At 54.9% G+C, this 16,362-nt stretch overlaps 1 protein-coding gene across 1 annotated transcript; it reads left to right on the top strand.

Moving 5' to 3' along the window:
- Window positions 1-87: 87 nt before the first annotated feature.
- Window positions 88-16,127, top strand: kif19 (kinesin family member 19). Its single transcript, XM_011619446.2, has 20 exons — window positions 88-421; window positions 1,291-1,371; window positions 8,913-9,023; window positions 9,101-9,188; window positions 9,294-9,430; window positions 10,418-10,543; window positions 10,641-10,835; window positions 11,624-11,770; window positions 11,845-11,967; window positions 12,047-12,203; window positions 12,283-12,457; window positions 12,561-12,759; window positions 12,839-13,109; window positions 13,265-13,389; window positions 13,456-13,619; window positions 13,691-13,796; window positions 14,040-14,163; window positions 14,248-14,621; window positions 14,985-15,147; window positions 15,223-16,127. The coding sequence occupies exons 1-20, from the start codon at window positions 383-385 to the stop codon at window positions 15,342-15,344; spliced, it is 3,027 nt and encodes a 1,008-aa protein (XP_011617748.1). The 5' UTR covers window positions 88-382; the 3' UTR covers window positions 15,345-16,127.
- The last annotated feature ends 235 nt before the right edge of the window (window positions 16,128-16,362 follow it).

The raw sequence follows: 16,362 nt of genomic DNA, 5'->3' as shown, positions 1-16,362 counted from the left end.
AAGTAGCCGCAACTGTTTTAATGCCGCTAGCTTGATCGCGCTCGTAACCGCGGATCCGTGCGCGTCTCCAGGGACAACGCGCGCACACGCACGCAGAGAGAGAGAGAGGGCGCAGGTGGACTCTCTCCCACCTGTCTTTTCTTTCTGCTCTTCTTCTTTGTTGGGTTTTAACCTGTTAGATGTCGACGCACTTTTGAGCGACTCACGAACCGGCAGAACCGCCGTTTTCCGGACCGAATCAGTCGCTTCTGGACGCCATTAGTTGTTCGGAGCGTGAATCTGCAGGTGGGCTCTGGTTCGGGGGAACATGTCGGTACCGGCGGTCCGGAGGAGGGTCCGGTGTCCCCTCTGCTGACCCGCTTCGCTCGGAACAAAAGTGACCATGAAGGACATCGGAGAGTCCAAAGACCAGCAACTAACTGTAAGTGTCCTTTAAATCGAGAATTAATGGACCAGACATCGAACCCATGAATGTGCCGCGCCGGTTCCGACTGGGAAACAGAACCTTAATTCTTAATAATAATAATAATAATAATAATAATAATAATAATAATAATAATAATAATAATAATTCTTTTTTTATCATCCATTTGAGATCATGGATCACTGATTACGACAGTTTAATCAGCAGTTTAATCAGCTCCTTCTTGACGATCAGAACCCTCCTGACACGTTTCTCCTGTTGGATAGAGATGAATTCCTACTAAAATAAGCCGGGTGGTTCCGGTTCTGTTCCTCTACGTGTCTTCCAGGCCTCATCCCTTCCAGGTTCACACCTTCATTATTAAAGCAGCTCCTTTAGTTGCTGGACTTTCTCCCTCTCGTCCTCAGAGGAGCATCTTTAGAATATTACACAGAAGCCAAGAGGAGGCCACCTTTCTGCCCATTTACCCCCGGTTCCGACGCTCCCTGTGGAAATACCCCCCTCCCGTTAAAAGCTGCCCCTGATCTGAGTCTAATTGAGCCTCTGAACGCTGCAGGTGACTGATGATAATGAGGATTCTAATTTCCTTCCCGAAGTTTTGGCTGAATCAATCTGGACCGAAGTGGTTGGGAGAGGAAGCGGGAAGGCGCTCCTCGCGGTCCAAGTCGGTTCTGGAACCACGGCGCTGGGAGGGGGCGCGTTAGCCGTCCAACATGCCCGTGTCCTTTCTTATTCGATGTCACGTGCGTCTGAACGGTCACGTCCCCCAAATAAAAACACGTTTATCGCCTCAGCTGATCTCATCTTCTGACTCACGGCTGCAGGAAATTGGGAATCAATCAATCAATTTGCTGTTTGTGCGTCAGGTTGCGCTGAGGATCCGGCCCGTCAGCGATGCCGAGCAGGAGGAGGGGGCGACCATCGCGGCCCACAGACTGGACGAGCAGGTGAGGTGACTCCGTGTGTGTGTGTGTGTGTGTGTGTGTGTGTGTTGGGTCGTCTTCCTGCCTGTCATGTGACTGCTCAGATAAAGTGTCCACCGTGACCTCAGAGCCCATTAGAAACCAACATCCTCTCATGTCAGGAGAGTTTTTTTTCGCCTTCCCACCGTTAAAAACATCACTCATCACCACGGCGACGGGGGGCGAGCCACGTCGATTACGGGGCGATAAAGAGGGCGTCTCCTCCCGGCGTGGGCTTCGATGGGACAGAGGCAGAAACGGGACGGCGTGCTAACGGGTGGTGACCCGGACCTGCTGGGCGGGAGGCTGCTCCTCCTCCCACCACGCGTGGGACGTCTCTGCAGCCCCAGTTGAGCCCCGCTGCCCCCCCCCAGCCCCCAGTTGGTTAGTAATTGAATTAAGCCGGGCCTCAAAGCCGAACATCAGCACTTCTGCCGATGATGACATCATTAAGATGGGCTTGGACACGGGGGATTAGCAGCAGGCGGGTGGATCCAGTGCTGACACAGCCCCCACATCACCGCTCTGTTACTGTCTCCATCCCAACCGGCTCGCGGGTCTTTATCGGAGGCCCGCAGGTTCTGCTCCAGAATCCTGCTGCACTCTCTCAGCGGGGGAATCAGAAACCCGACGTGCACGTTATGTGATCCCTGCGGGGTCATATCAGGTTCACCAGGTGCTTCACAACAAAGGATTAGCAGGGCTCAGCGTAGGAAAACACACTTGTTATTGAGACAGAGAGTTAGCGTTAGCGATGGGAAGGTCACGGCGACGCCGCCCTGGAGGCGAAGGTTGGCACTGATCTGTTGGAATATCCCAGGCCGCCAAAACGGGTCCACAAATCCAGAACACGCAGGCGTGGACGGACGCGGACAAGCTGAGCATATGGCCGCACGTAGCGCTTAGACAGATTAGCATGAGCGGCCACGGACTTGGCCAAATAAGTCCGATTTCCCGCGTCTGGCTTGTGTGGCGGCTCTAAGCCGGTGGACATGAGCTCCCCGGGCAGGTCTTAGCCCAGGTTAAACCCCCCGCCACCTGGCTTCACCCTTCCACAGAGCTCACGGCGCCGCTCCCCCGTTTCCATCAATGGGCCCGTGTTGTCCTCGTCTGGGTCGGGCTCAACTGAAGTCGTTATTAACTGGACAGGTGAGAGTCTCCACGTCCGACCCGGCTCTCCAAACTTGTTGGGCGTGTTTCGGGCCGTCGGCTGCACACAGGCAGCAGTGTTTTATGGCGAAGCCTTGTCTCCATGGAGACGCTTGACAAGGTTGTGGTTATTCCGTGTTGGGTTTATTCTTCCAGGCTTTCAGCCCTGCCGTCCCCTCAGAATAAAACCTTTGTTTCCTCCGCCTCCGTCGTCCCTTTAAATGAATCATGTGATGACAAGGGCTCATGTTTGGGGAGATATCGCTCATTTGTTCCTGACTAATTAGTTCCGGGCGACGACTTGCCAGTCTTTCCTGAGTCACGGCGTCTCTCTGGGGTCAGAATAAGCTCGTCTCAGGAGTTCTGCCCTTCCAGGTAAACACGCCCACATGCAGGCGAGCTCGGGGGCGGATGGGGGCAGGAACGGAGGGTAAAGGAAACGGGGAGCGGCCAGCAGACGGAGGCTGAGATGACGGGTCTCTGACTCCCCAGGTGACTCTCTGTGATCCTCCTGAGCCTCCCTCCTGTCTCTGGTAGCAGCAGTGACATAAGAAGTGGCTTCTGTGTTCGTCTGAGCCGTCCTGATCCCTCTCCACACCCTCCTCGCCGTTCCACTCCTGCTCTTGGCGTCTTAAGTGTGGGTAAAAGCCCCTGAAGGAGACGGGGCTCTGGAGCGACCCTTTATTAACCCACGCTCCGTCCCCCACTCGAACCTCCGGGATTACAGCCGGGAACCCGAAGGATTAGAATTCGTCCCTCATCCTGTTTTGAGAACAACCGGAACAAAGGAGGCGGCAGATGTGACATCATCACACGGTGTTCTGTCCTGATTAAAGGTGGGACTAATGTGTCCCCATTTACACCAGCATTAAGATGCTCTTCTCCCATTTAACCAATCAAGAGGACAACGTCACCCACCCCCCCCCCGACACGAGCGCCATTAACAGGCTGCTGGCAGGAAGGAAAGATTAACCACTTTCCTGAGCATATGAAACAGGCAGACAAACACTGGGAATGAGCCAAGAGTGTGTGTGTGTGCGTGTGCGTGTGTGTGTGCGTGTGTGTGTGTGTGTTTGTGTGTCAGTCAGGTTTCAGGGAAGCAGAGGGAGCAGATCTCTGAGGGCCCTTCTGTTGCTGCAGCTCTTCACTCACAACATGCTGTTGTTTGCTTGGTGGCGGGTGGAGGGATACCTGTCACCCCTCCAAGCTCGATCCCAGTCAGGGATCCCAGTCAGGGATCCCAGTCAGGGATCCCAGTCAGGTTCGACCCCCCCGACAGCACAGAAAAGGTCATCTGGATGTGGCTTCCCTGTCAGACAGTAAATAGACCGACCTAACGAGCACAATGGTGATTGGAAACACAAACGCTAAAAACCCCCAAAATCAGCTGGTCTTTCACTCCCCACAGAAGCCCCCCCCACCCCCCACCCCCCCACCCCACACACACACACACACACACACACACACACACACCCAGTCACATCTGAAGGAGAGAATCGACTCGTACTTGAAAACAGCCTGTTGTATATAACTGATGTCGTTAACCGTGGGGGGGGGACTTGACATTGTTCTAAATGTGTGCAACACTAGAGTCCTGCTGCCTCCTTCTCAGAGCTCTTTCATGATTTCTTGGTAACCCCCCCCCCCCCCCTTCCATCCCCCAGCCCCCCCCATTATGGCGGTGACAAAGGACGCTGTGTAATTATCGGTGTTCTTGGTGGGCGATTGTTGGTTGGACAAAGCCAAGTATTTTGAAGGTGTTGCTGCCATTTTAACAGCATCTTTCGGCCCAGTACCTTTGCAGACTGAACATGATTAGCAGAGCTGCCATCAAAACACCTCAATGTCAGGAGGATGATGAAGAACTATAGTTCAGCAGCAGCTGTGCTCGTCTGGCTTGAAGCTCCAACGAGGGCCACCTGCTAACGAGCCGATGTTGTGCCAACATGGTGGTCCTGGTGGTCCTGGTGGTCTTGGTGGTCCTGGTGGTCTTGGTGGTCCTGGTGGTCAGAGCTGCTGGTCTTGACCCCATCTGGACATTCTAAGCAGAGACCCCCAGACCCCCACAGAGCCGTGTTGCTTCATTCTTCTCGTGTTTGCCTGTGTGTTGTTGTCAGGGTTAATGCTAATCGGTGTTATCACCGATGGGCTCTGGCCTCCAGGTGACCTCTGACCTTTAGCAAACATGGAAAACTCCCGATCGTGCCGAGTTGTTGCTTCCTCTGAGGGCCCGTGTGTCCTTTAGTGACAGTGGCAGGTTTGTTCCCTCTAAATGCAGGTGAAGGATGAACCACGTTTTATTGTCACACCTGGAAAAAGACCGTTTTTCTTTGATCCTTTGTTCCCGTCCTGCAGCCAGACATTCAGGTTCGCTTAGCTGCTTAATCTAACTTAAAAGCTTGACCTTTATAATCTCACACTGGCATAAAAGACATTTCTGAGCTCAGTGGGAATTATTGGAAATAATACGGCAAAGTTAAAATTCCCTTTGAAGGCTGCGATAACGATCAAAGGAGAAAAGGCAGGAGGGATAAAAGACAAACTGGATTCATCACAACGTGTGTCTGACTGTTGTGATCTGGAATGAACTGCAGCAGAACTTTCTCTCAGGCACCCTGTGTCACCTGTGTCACCTGTCTCAACGGTCTCACCTGTCTCACCTGTCTCACCTGTGTCACGTACCCTGTGATGCAACACGCTGCTCCAGCCACTGGGGCCCTGGAACCTGATATCCAAGGCCATTGTCGGGGTGCAGAGAGGGCAGCTCGGAGGTTTTCCATCCCATAACCAGCTGCAACCATCCCGGTTGACTCTCAAAGGTCGTCACGGTGAACCTGTCAAAAGGCTCCGTCCCCGTGCAACCTAAAGATAAGGTGACGATGTCCACAGGAAGGACAAGAGTCCCATCGTATGGTTGCTGTTGTCGTACCAAAAATACGAGCAACACAACAACAAGGGTTCGTCTAACTGGCCCCCATGGCAACGAGGAATGTCGCGTGGAGACGCGAGCGTCTGCAGAGGTGAGCCGCTGAGGGAGGACGCCACCCTCCTGATGGCTTGGTTGGACCTGCTAAATAAAGACAAGCGTTGGGTCTGATGACGGCTCCGAGCCATGAAGACGAAGCTCCGGACCTTTGCCAGGCTGACTCCTGCTGTCTGATGCCAGGCGGCGGCGTTTGAGCCGCCAACACGTCCAGGTGTTGAATTATGGAGCCACGCTGGGTCTAATGGATCCTCACGACTCGTTGATCAGAGAACACGGCGCCCGGGCCCGGGTCAGGGCGGTGCACCAGCAAGCTGCTGTTTGACTTTGGCTGATCTCTGCCAGCGCATGAATATTTCAGGGCTCTTTGTTTGAGTTGTTGTTCCCGTGGCTGCTGGTGTGTGCTAACACAGGGTTAGCATCATTAGAATCACCCTCGCTAACGGCGTCCCGGGACATTTAGTCCTCGTGGTCCTCGTGGTCCAGCCGCCTCGTGTTCGCGTGTCTCCAGCAGAAGGACGACGTCACAAAAATGGATTTATTGTTATTATGTATGAAGGAGTTTGTGGTTTTTTGGGGCCTCTGTCCTCAGGTCCTCAGGTCGGCCCCCAGGTCCTCAGGTCCTCAGGTCCTCAGGTCGGCCCTCAGGTCAGCCTTCAGGTCCTCAGGTCGGCCCTCAGGTCGGCCCTCAGGTCCTCAGGTCAGCCCCCAGGTCCTCAGGTCCTCAGGTCCTCAGGCCAGCCCTCAGGTCCTCAGGCCCTCAGGTCAGCCCCCAGGTCCTCAGGTCCTCAGGCCAGCCCTCAGGTCAGCCCCCAGGTCCTCAGGTCCTCAGGCCAGCCCTCAGGTCCTCAGGCCCTCAGGTCAGCCCCCAGGTCCTCAGGTCCTCAGGTCCTCAGGCCAGCCCTCAGGTCCTCAGGCCCTCAGGTCAGCCCCCAGGTCCTCAGGTCCTCAGGTCCTCAGGTCAGCCCCCAGGTCCTCAGGTCCTCAGGTCCTCAGGTCCACAGGTCAGCCTGCTGGTGAAAGTCTGAGCCGACCTGCACCAGGCTTGGTGATCACAGAGTCCCCTTCTGAAGGTCATGGTGGACATGTTAGGGTACATCTGAGGACACGTTTGTCAGAGGTGAGACAGAGGAGGAGGAGGAGGAGGAGAGGTTTGGAGGCCAGGTGGGGGTCCTGCAGGCTCCAGGAGGTGCTGATTTAGATGTTGGAGGTGAAGCTCGCTACAACCTTCGATGTGTGAGTTCTCAGAAAGACACGACACTCATCCGCTTGGACCCCGTGGGTTTGAACAGGTCAAAGGTCACGGTGCTCTTGGATAACGTGATGCCGCACTCGAGAGCACCGCTCCTCACGACGGGGGCGCTTTAGTCTGGAGCGTGCTCAGTCCTGCCCATCAGAGCACCTTCATGCACTCTGATGCCTCTCAGATGCTTCCAGCGTGTCCAGACATTCAATCTGCTGCAGCAAGACTGTATAGAATTCACCCAGGCAGCAGCTGCTGTGCTCAGACATTATGGGATGGAGCTGGGGCAGACGGAGGTGTAACTGGAGGACAGATGTCAGATGAAGGAGAGGTGTTATCAACACCTTTGGCCTTTAATGTGGTCCCATGAGCACACGCACCACTGTGCATGGATGCACACACAATTCAGCACCTGCTTTTCAGGCAGGTTGGTGGAGCGTTGAGGCGTGCACGTCAGCTCTTTCCACGTGCACCATCACTATCTATGCATGGAGTAGCACGTAGCCTTCACGCACAGGCAGAGCGTGTCCAGTCAGCAGCTGCTACCGACAGTTCTGACAATAAAACAAGGATTAGAAATAAAAGAAGTTCCAGTTCAGGCCCCCAGGTCCTCAGGTCCTCTGGTCGACCCCCAGGTCCTCAGGTCAGCCCTCAGTTCCTCAGGTCAGCCTTCAGGTCCTCAGGCCGGTCCTCAGGCGAGCCCCCAGGCCCTCAGGTCCTCAGGTCGGCCCCCAGGTCCTCAGGTCAGCCCTCAGTTCCTCAGGTCAGCCCTCAGTTCCTCAGGTCGGCCCCCAGGTCCTCAGGTCAGCCCCCAGGTCCTCAGGTCGGTCCTCAGGTCTTCAGGTCGGTCCGCAGGTCCTCAGGTCGGTCCTCAGGTCCTCAGGTCGGTCCTCAGGTCTTCAGGTCAGCCCCCAGGTCCTCAGGTCAGCCCCCAGGTCCTCAGGTCGGTCCTCAGGTCTTCAGGTCAGCCCCCAGGTCCTCAGGTCCTCAGGTCGGTCCTCAGGTCAGCCCCCAGGTCCTCAGGTCCTCAGGTCGGTCCTCAGGTCCTCAGGTCAGCCCCCAGGTCCTCAGGTCCCCAGGTCCTCAGGTCCTCAGGTCGGTCCTCAGGTCCTCAGGTCAGCCCCCAGGTCCTCAGGTCCTCAGGTCGGTCCTCAGGTCAGCCCCCAGGTCCCCAGGTCCTCAGGTCCTCAGGTCGGTCCTCAGGTCCTCAGGTCAGCCCCCAGGTCCTCAGGTCCTCAGGTCGGTCCTCAGGTCAGCCCCCAGGTCCCCAGGTCCTCAGGTCCTCAGGTCGGTCCTCAGATCCTCAGGTCCTCAGGTCCTCAGGTCGGTCCTCAGGTCCTCAGGTCGGTCCTCAGGTCCTCAGGTCCTCAGGTCCTCAGGTCCTGGTCTGAACAGAAGACACTGTGTCCGTGTCAGTGACTTTAACTGATCAGTTAGGGGGAAGAAGTAAAGAGGAAATGTGGAGGACAACAAGTACCGGTGTTGATGTCTGCCCCCCCCCCCCCCCCCCCCACACACACACACACACACACACTCTCCCCCCGTCCTCCCTCCTCATCACCTCTTGAATTTCAATCGAGAGGCTTCAAAGTAAGTGGCCCAGTCATCAAACGAGGTGGGTGCTCCAGAGTCTCAGGCCCGAGGACTCCCGGCCCCGCGGCCCAACGCGGCCCGAGGACGCGGATTTGAAGCCCCCTCCAGGGGCTTCTGGGCATCGTTGCTGTCTCTGTTATGAGAACGCCGCCAAGTGCATCGCAGCAGACGCCCACAGGGCTGGAAGAGGCCGTCGGGCTGGCTGCAGCCGCTCTGACTCACTGGGTTGTCAACAGCTTTGTGCTCTTGTTGTGTTTCTGTTGAAAAGCCTCCATTTTTCTTTTGGAGCGCTGCGTCACATGACTTTGTCTGACAGCAGCATCCTCCCCTCTAACCATATGTGGCGTGTACACGTGGACGTGCGTGACTGTCGCACTTCAGCCTAATTAGCATTTCTAATGTTGCTATTGAAAAGCTAAACGAATTAGTGCTGACTGACAACTTAATCCACCCTAATGTGACAGTTTCTTGTCTCATAAAGCTGGAACGGGGCCGGCGTTTAATAATGGCTCTCAAGAATAATCGAAACTCCGTCCTTGCTGCTCTGTCTGCCATTAGATGGTGATTCTCATGGACCCCCTGGAGGACCCGGACGACATCCTGCGTGCCAACCGCTCCAGAGAGAAGACCTACATGTTTGACGTGGCGTTCGACTATTTGGCCAGTCAGGTCAGTGGGGAGGAACGGTTCGGATCAGAAACCTCTGGTTCGTTTCTCTTCATCAGTGTGTTATTGTCTGTGTGCAGGCGGAGGTGTACAGGGCAACCACCAAAGGGCTGATCGAGGGCCTCATATCGGGCTACAATGCCACCGTCTTCGCCTACGGCCCCACAGGTGTGTAGATGGGAGTAACTCCTCACCCAGGACCCTCAGACCTGTGACGAGACGCTGCACAACAGCCTGATTCTGTTCCGCCTGTGTTGAATTGTGCGCTTGCAGGTTGTGGGAAGACGTACACAATGTTGGGGACGGACAAGGAACCGGGCATCTACGTGCGAACTCTGAACGACCTGTTCCGTGCCATCGAGGAGACCAGCGACGACATGCTCTACAGTGTCTCCATGTCCTACCTGGAGGTCGGTCACCGGTCCCACCACACTTTGTCCACATTGTTGTCATATTGTGTTGTGATGGAAGCTGATGAGGGAGCACGGAGACTCCGAGCCTCCAGCCTGTTTCTTCTTGAGTGGCTTAGAACCTGACCAAAAATGAGGTTTCTCATATTAAAGTGGCAGCGTCGTGCTCATGTCCTCTGAAAGGCCCCTGAGAGCAGCACACGCACATTTGTCCTGCCCAGACGCTGCATAAAGCTCTGAAATTAGCTGTTGTGCTGTCAGCGTTGAGCACTGGCATTATTCTCCGATTGACAACCCTATTGAGGAATCGCACTTTATTGGGCCTGTGGGCGGAGGGGGGTGGGGGGGGGCAGCCCTATTGAAAGGAGCATGGATGTACTCTGACCTGTACTGAACTCTGGGCATGAATCTGCATGTGATGTATGTGTTTGCTGTTTCCAGGGAACAATCTGCTGCACCTGCCACAGGGCCAGAGGCTAAATGCCATTTTTATTGCCTGTGTACACATCTGCTCCCTCAGCCGGCGCCCATTTAAAGGCAAACGGCCACTTCCTGTCTCGTCCAGCTGATATGAGTAATAACGTGCTGTTTTGCTGTCTTTTGTGCCCGACGCGTCGGGTTCAGCGCGGCTGTAAAACCTGCGATCAGGAATAAGTGAATAAGGGGACGACCGCGAGAAGCCGATTCTGTGCCTCTGGCCTTGAATTTCACCCTGAATAACGAGACGAACATCCGCCTTTCAGAGGCGATGAATGCTGCCAGGAAAAATAGGACCTGGAGCTCCGGCGGCCCTGGGCACCTGCTTTCTTTCCTGCTCTTCTCTGGGCTGACCTTCAGTGAGGCTTTAGCTGCTCCCGACGTCGGTCCGGAGAAATCACCCCAGGCAGCCGTGCCGCCATCAGGCCGCCATCGGCACGGCTCAGATAACCCACAACACGGAAGCGTGTCAACGCCGGCCGCTAACAACCCTGTTTTTGTGTCTTTTAGATTTACAACGAGATGATCCGCGACCTGCTGAATCCGTCGTCGGGCTTCTTGGACCTGAGGGAAGACTCTAAAGGAGTGATTCAAGTCGCCGGCATCACAGAAGTGTCCACCATTAACGCACAAGAGGTTGGTCCCAGTCACGCCGCGGCGTTAACGACGCCGTTCTGGAATCTTGAGCGGAGCACATCTGAGGAGCGGCCGTCCCTCCGTCTGTCCGTTTCAGATCATGGAGCTGCTGGTGAAGGGCAACAAGCAGCGCACGCAGGAGCCCACGGCCGCCAACCGGACGTCGTCGCGCTCCCACGCCGTGCTGCAGGTGGCCGTCAGGCAGCAGAGCCGCTGCCGCGACGTCCTGCAGGAGGTCCGCTTCGCACGCCTCTTCATGATCGACCTGGCGGGTTCTGAGCGTGCGGCCCAGGTGCGTGGTGTCATCAGGGGCTGAGTAAAAGGCTCGGGGTTATTACCCTCCACGTTTGATGCACAGGGCACATTTTTTTAGACGTTATTCTGGTCATTCTCAAGGTCATTTTAGGAGGGAAACTTGGCTGATTTTGACCTTCAGATGTCTTGATTTTTATTTTTATTTTTTCAAAATGAAATTACTCTCCAGCGTCTCCAGCTATCACAATCACACCTGGCTCGTGTTTGTAAGATCGAGACGAGCAATGAGGATTTTTTTTAATACATTTAAAGTCACTTCCTGTAAGTAAAATATGCTTAAATGCTAATGAATACTTTATCCATAAAAACATGTTGCAGCTTATGACGCAAATGTAATTAGGATCAGATAAATGGTTTCGTCATGGTCGCCACTCTCAACGTGGCCCTGTGCACATCATGCAAACATCACGTGCACGTACTGACCTTCTGAAGAGGCTCGCAGCCATTCTGTTGTTAGAAAGGACACGAGGCCTCCGTTAGTTACTGAGCTGAGCGGGAGAGGGACTTGTTTGTAGAATGAGGCCACAGGGAACAAGCTGTCTGCCTCTTTAGAGCAGGTGCTTGCTTAAAAGTCTATTTAGTGGAGTCATCCTGCAAGATGGCGCCCCCTTCTGGACGACAGTGGAAATTAAACAGGATGGGATTCACTTTTCTCCAATAACATATCATTCATCGATTTATTCAGACAGTTTATGCGAGTGTTTTTAATTGATTTACATCATAAATCTACCCTCATGTGCTGTAATTGCACTTTTGTTCTGTCAGACTCAGAACAGAGGGCAGCGGTTGAAGGAGGGGGCCCACATTAACCGCTCCCTCCTGGCGCTGGGCAACTGCATCAACGCTCTGAGTGACAAAAACGGCGCCAAGTACGTCAACTACAGAGACAGCAAGCTGACCCGTCTGCTGAAGGTATGGTATCGGATCCCTCACGTGGCTCCGGGTCCTTCAGCTCCTCCTGATTATGGAACGTTTTGGGCTGACAGGACTCCCTGGGCGGCAACAGCAGGACGGTCATGATCGCTCACATCAGTCCCGCTTCCGTCGCCTTCGAGGAGTCTCGGAACACGCTGACGTACGCCGACCGTGCCAAAAACATCCGAACACGGGTACGCTGGTGAAGCGCGTTCCGGGTCTGTGCCGGAAATATGATAGCAAAGAGCAACAACTCTGTTCTTTCCGCACCAGGTGAAGAAGAACCTGGTGAACGTGTCGTATCACATCGCTCAGTACACCAACATCATCTCAGACCTGCGCTGTGAAGTCCAGCGGCTCAAGAAGAAGATCGCAGATCAGTCGAGCCGCCAGCTCACCTCGGAGCGGGCTGACATCCGCCACGTCCAGGGTGAAGTTCGGCCTTCAGGAGTTCAGAGAGTCGCCCTGTGAAGCGAAGCGTTATCTCACCCGGCTCCTGCTCTTTCCAGCGGAGGTCCAGGCCCACTCCAGCCAGCAGAGCCGAGCAGAGACGGATCAGCTGAGGGAGCAGCTCCTGGACGCCTTCCGCCAGCAGATGGTGATCAGGAGGAGCCTCCTGGAGCTGGAGAACAGCAGCATGGAGATCCAGATCGACACCTCCAAACACCTGCTGACCATCGCAGAGTCAGTTCATTTCATTTCAAATGTAGAAATCTCAGAACCAAGATGGAAGGTAGAAGCCAGGAATGCTCCTGTGTTCTGATCTGTTGCCGTGTTTCCAACCCAGCTGGGAGCAGGAGCAGAGTAAGCACAGGAGGAAGTGGCAGGCGGAGCGGAAGAAGGAGAGTCTGAAGAAGGATGAAAGCGAGAAGGACTCCGATTCCCCAGAGTCTCCTCCAGACAGCAACGAGTCCCAGGAAGTGAGGCTGGCCCGGGAAGCTCTGGTCACGCTCACGGCGGAACAGAAGAAACTTCAGAGGCAGAAGGTGTTGATCAGCGTTCGTAGTAAAGCTGGAAAAGGTTCTTTCCTTCCAACCTTCATTCCACCGCGCCCCCCCCCCCCAGGTGCTGCTGGAGCGCAGGTTCTTGGAGCTGCGGGATCAGGCCCGGCGCCTGGAGGAGCTGCTGCACCGGCGCGGGAGCTCCGACGAGCAGCGCGAGGTCCTGGGTCTGCTCTGCAAGGTCCACGAGCTGGAGATGGAGAACACGGAGATGCAGTCGCACGCGCTGCTGAGGGACAGCGTCATCCGGCAGAAGAACCTCGTGGTGCAGCGCTTCGAGCAGCACCGACACCTGTGTGACGAGATCATCCAGCAGCAGAGGCAGTTCATGGATGGTGAGTCCCTGCTGGCCTCCACGTCTTCCAGAGACACACGCGCCCCCTGCTGGCAGACCCGGAGTACGCCTGCGTACGGTGGTTGTGGTGCCGGGAGTCTTCCTCTGGGATCGGAGCTTATTCCGCTAATTCCATGTTCTGTCGCTGTGTTGCAGATCACAGGCTCTTAGTCCCCCCGCGCCTGCAGGAGTTGTACGACGTCTACATGAGGGAGCTGGACGAAAGGAAGCTGGAACGAGCCGTGGCCCTGGATAAAGTGACCAGCAGACAAACCGTCCAGGTATAGTTGAGCGCACCTCCTCGGCGGTGAATCCTGTCGTCCTCACCTCCCCGGTGCTCTGTCCAGGACGGCTCCCTCCCCAAGATCTCCCTGCACGGTCACGGCCGGGACAACGTGCAGGAGGTGGACTCGGATCAGGAGAGCGTGCGAAACGCGTCCTCTGACAACAGACGGGCTCAGATCAAAGCCCGCCGACACACTCTGCCCCCCATTCTCCCCGAGCCTGAGCTGTAAGTGCACATTGAGACTCCGTCCTCTCCACACGTCCGTATTAAAGTCCTCTTCTCTCCCCACGCCTCAGAGACAACAACAGGGTCTTTAAGAACAGTCCTCACGCCAGGCAGATGAGGAACCGCACCGTGGTGACGCCACCTCCCATCCACATCAATGGAAAGGGCAGCAGAGAGGTGAGGTTTCACACCCCTGGAGGCCACGCCCACAGCGTGGTTGCTATGGTCAACGTTTGTCCTCTGTGGGTTGTGAAGCAACGGAGACGGACGAGAACTCTCGAGTCTGAGCTCCTCGTCTGAGTAGAAGAGTCACGGGTCCAAAACGGGTCCTCCACACCATTAAAAACACCTTTTAAGGCCGCGCTCAACGCGACCTTGAACCAAAGCGAAGGCTTGACGTTGTGCGCCTGATGTTTGCAGCTGCAGCCGCTGCTCCCCGACGCCTCCGTCACCTTCGGTCACCTGAGCCACAGCGTCAGCAGCCACCTGGACTCCTCGCCCGAGAGCAGCGAGGCGGGAGCCGACGTCCTCCTGTCCCGAACAGGTGAGATCCGTCCGTCTGTCAGCAGCGACCGGCGCCTGTTTTAGTAGTAGAAGAAGAAAGGAAGGTAAAACTGTGCCCCCACAGAGCGACGGCAGATCTCGAAGGGGGTCCAGAACATCGTGGTCAAAGCAGCCCGTCGGCGTTCCAAAGCCCTGGAGGTGGAGGCTCTGCGGCTAGCCCCGCCCCCTTCCCCGCTGGACCCCAAGAAGCAGAAGAGCACCCTCTCCCTGACGGAGGCGCCCCGCAGAGGTTTGCCCGTGCGGCGCCCCGAGCTCAGACACGCCACCTCCGACGACAACCTGTCCAGCAGCACCGGGGAGGGGCCCAACCTGCAGGCCACCTGGACACGCCCACACCAGCGCCAGGTCACCACCAAGAACCAGACGCCCCGCGAAAACGACTTTGAGACTCGCCGCAAGAAGAGGCGCTCGCGCTCTTTTGAAGTCACGGGTCAGGCAGTAAGTTTCTGTTTCACTTTTATTTGTTGTGGGTGTTCGTATGTTTGTCCATTAGGTGGCGGTGTTGCCACAAGTGTTAACGTCCGTTGCCAGTAGTGACGCTAATGTTAGATTAGCCTGTAATAAAGTTGATTTTGTTCCTGGAGAAGCCTTGCACTGAATTCCTACATTTATTGTGCGCTAATCTAATTGTAACATGTATTTGTTACATGTTTTGGAACGCCGCTTGGAACAGATTAGGGCATTTACATGGAAAACGCGTCTCTACTTACGTAATTTTCAGGTTCCGGAACCAATTAATTCCGTAAGCAGAGGTTCCTCAGTATTTGAATCATTGGATTTTCTTCCTTTTCTCTCTCGCAGCTTCCACAAAGCAAGACGGCCGCAGCTCAGAGGTTCCGTCCCCTGGACAGCACCTCAGACCCCCACCTCCACATTAACAGGCAGGCCCCTGTGCACCGCCACCAGTACAGAGCCGTCCCCCCCATCCCCAAAGTCAGGGCGCCCCTCGTCAGCCAGCCGACAGGTGATGTTTCCGACCTGCAGGTGTGTCCTCCCCCGACTCTAATTCCGGACCTTTGTTTGCCACCTCTTTGCACAGGCTTCCACGCGGACTCTTCAACAGCCCACCTGAACAAGAGGGGGTCCCACCTGCGACAGCCCCAGCCCCTCCTCTACATCAACAACACGGGCAACAGCAGCCAGCGTGCACGCCGACACTGAGCCGTCACTGAGCACCAACGCCCCGCACCAGCTGATCCTCCGGCTGGAGAGCCAAGCACCCCCAGACGCCCCCTCCCTCAGTGGCTGATGTTTAGAGTTTCATGCCCTACGAGTGGCACTCGACGCCTCCGTGCGCTTGTTTTCTGTGCTTTGTTGTGGACAGCGATGGGCGCTGACCTTCTGTCGTTACCACGTCTGGTTCTTAATCTCACTGTGAAGGCGGCGCTGCAGGGAATGTGGCTCATTGAGACGAAGGTCAAAGCTAAAGAATGGAAAGAGTCTGAAACACGAGGTTTTATTGGACAAAGGGGAAGCGAGGGCTAATGGTCAGGTAGCAACCTGCTGTCATGTTGTTTCAGCACTTGTGATGTTGCAGTCAAAGCTGGTGATGTTGATCGTGTTTACATGGAAGCTAAAATGCCTGGAGTGCTTGGAATTGAAGACATCTGAACATCTTTTGGGGTTCTTTTCACCTCGCGTCTGAAAGGCTGCTTCTGTTCAGAGCTAAAACGTCTGCAGCAATCCTAAAGAAGTCCAGCTGTCCATCAAATCCAAGCTGATTTTATCTTCTCTTGCACCTTGGGTCTGCTCTTAAAAGCACAAGAGTCCTTTATCATGTTTGTGTCTGTACAGACATCTGCTTTTCCAGATGTTTTGCTGTATTTTTAAGAGTTATTTAATTGTTGCCTTTTCTGGTATGATTTTCAACTTTCTACAATTTATTTTGTACATTTTATTTTTTAATTTGGACCCAAAATAAATTTGGATGGCATAAGTGTAAAACTGCTGTATTTTGTCATCAGAATTCAGGTCAATTCATTCGAAAGAAACGTGACAGAAACAAGAAAAGCTGTAGGTGTGTAATACAGCAGCTGTCCGCTAGAGGGGGCGTGTCCACAGATGGATGCTCTCAAATAAGCTCGGAAAAAATCATCTCTCATGTTATACTGTACATCTTCCCTCAGAGAGCGCGAAGTAAACATAAGTTTACAGATTTTATTCCTTTAACAGTTTTAAC

Source organism: Takifugu rubripes, chromosome 1 (assembly GCF_901000725.2).
Source record: "Takifugu rubripes chromosome 1, fTakRub1.2, whole genome shotgun sequence".
NCBI lineage: Eukaryota > Metazoa > Chordata > Actinopteri > Tetraodontiformes > Tetraodontidae > Takifugu > Takifugu rubripes.
Note: the sequence above shows the minus strand (reverse complement) of the source record. Positions and strands in the feature narration are given on the sequence as shown.

Excerpts from the sequence above, each read along its gene's own strand:
- kif19 (XM_011619446.2), top strand. The coding sequence starts at position 383 with ATGAAGGACATCGGAGAGTCCAAAGACCAGCAACTAACT. Across the intron at positions 12,458-12,560 it reads CACCTGCTGACCATCGCAGA|CTGGGAGCAGGAGCAGAGTA; the intron begins GTCAGTTCATTT and ends TTTCCAACCCAG. Across the intron at positions 13,620-13,690 it reads ATTCTCCCCGAGCCTGAGCT|AGACAACAACAGGGTCTTTA; the intron begins GTAAGTGCACAT and ends CCCACGCCTCAG.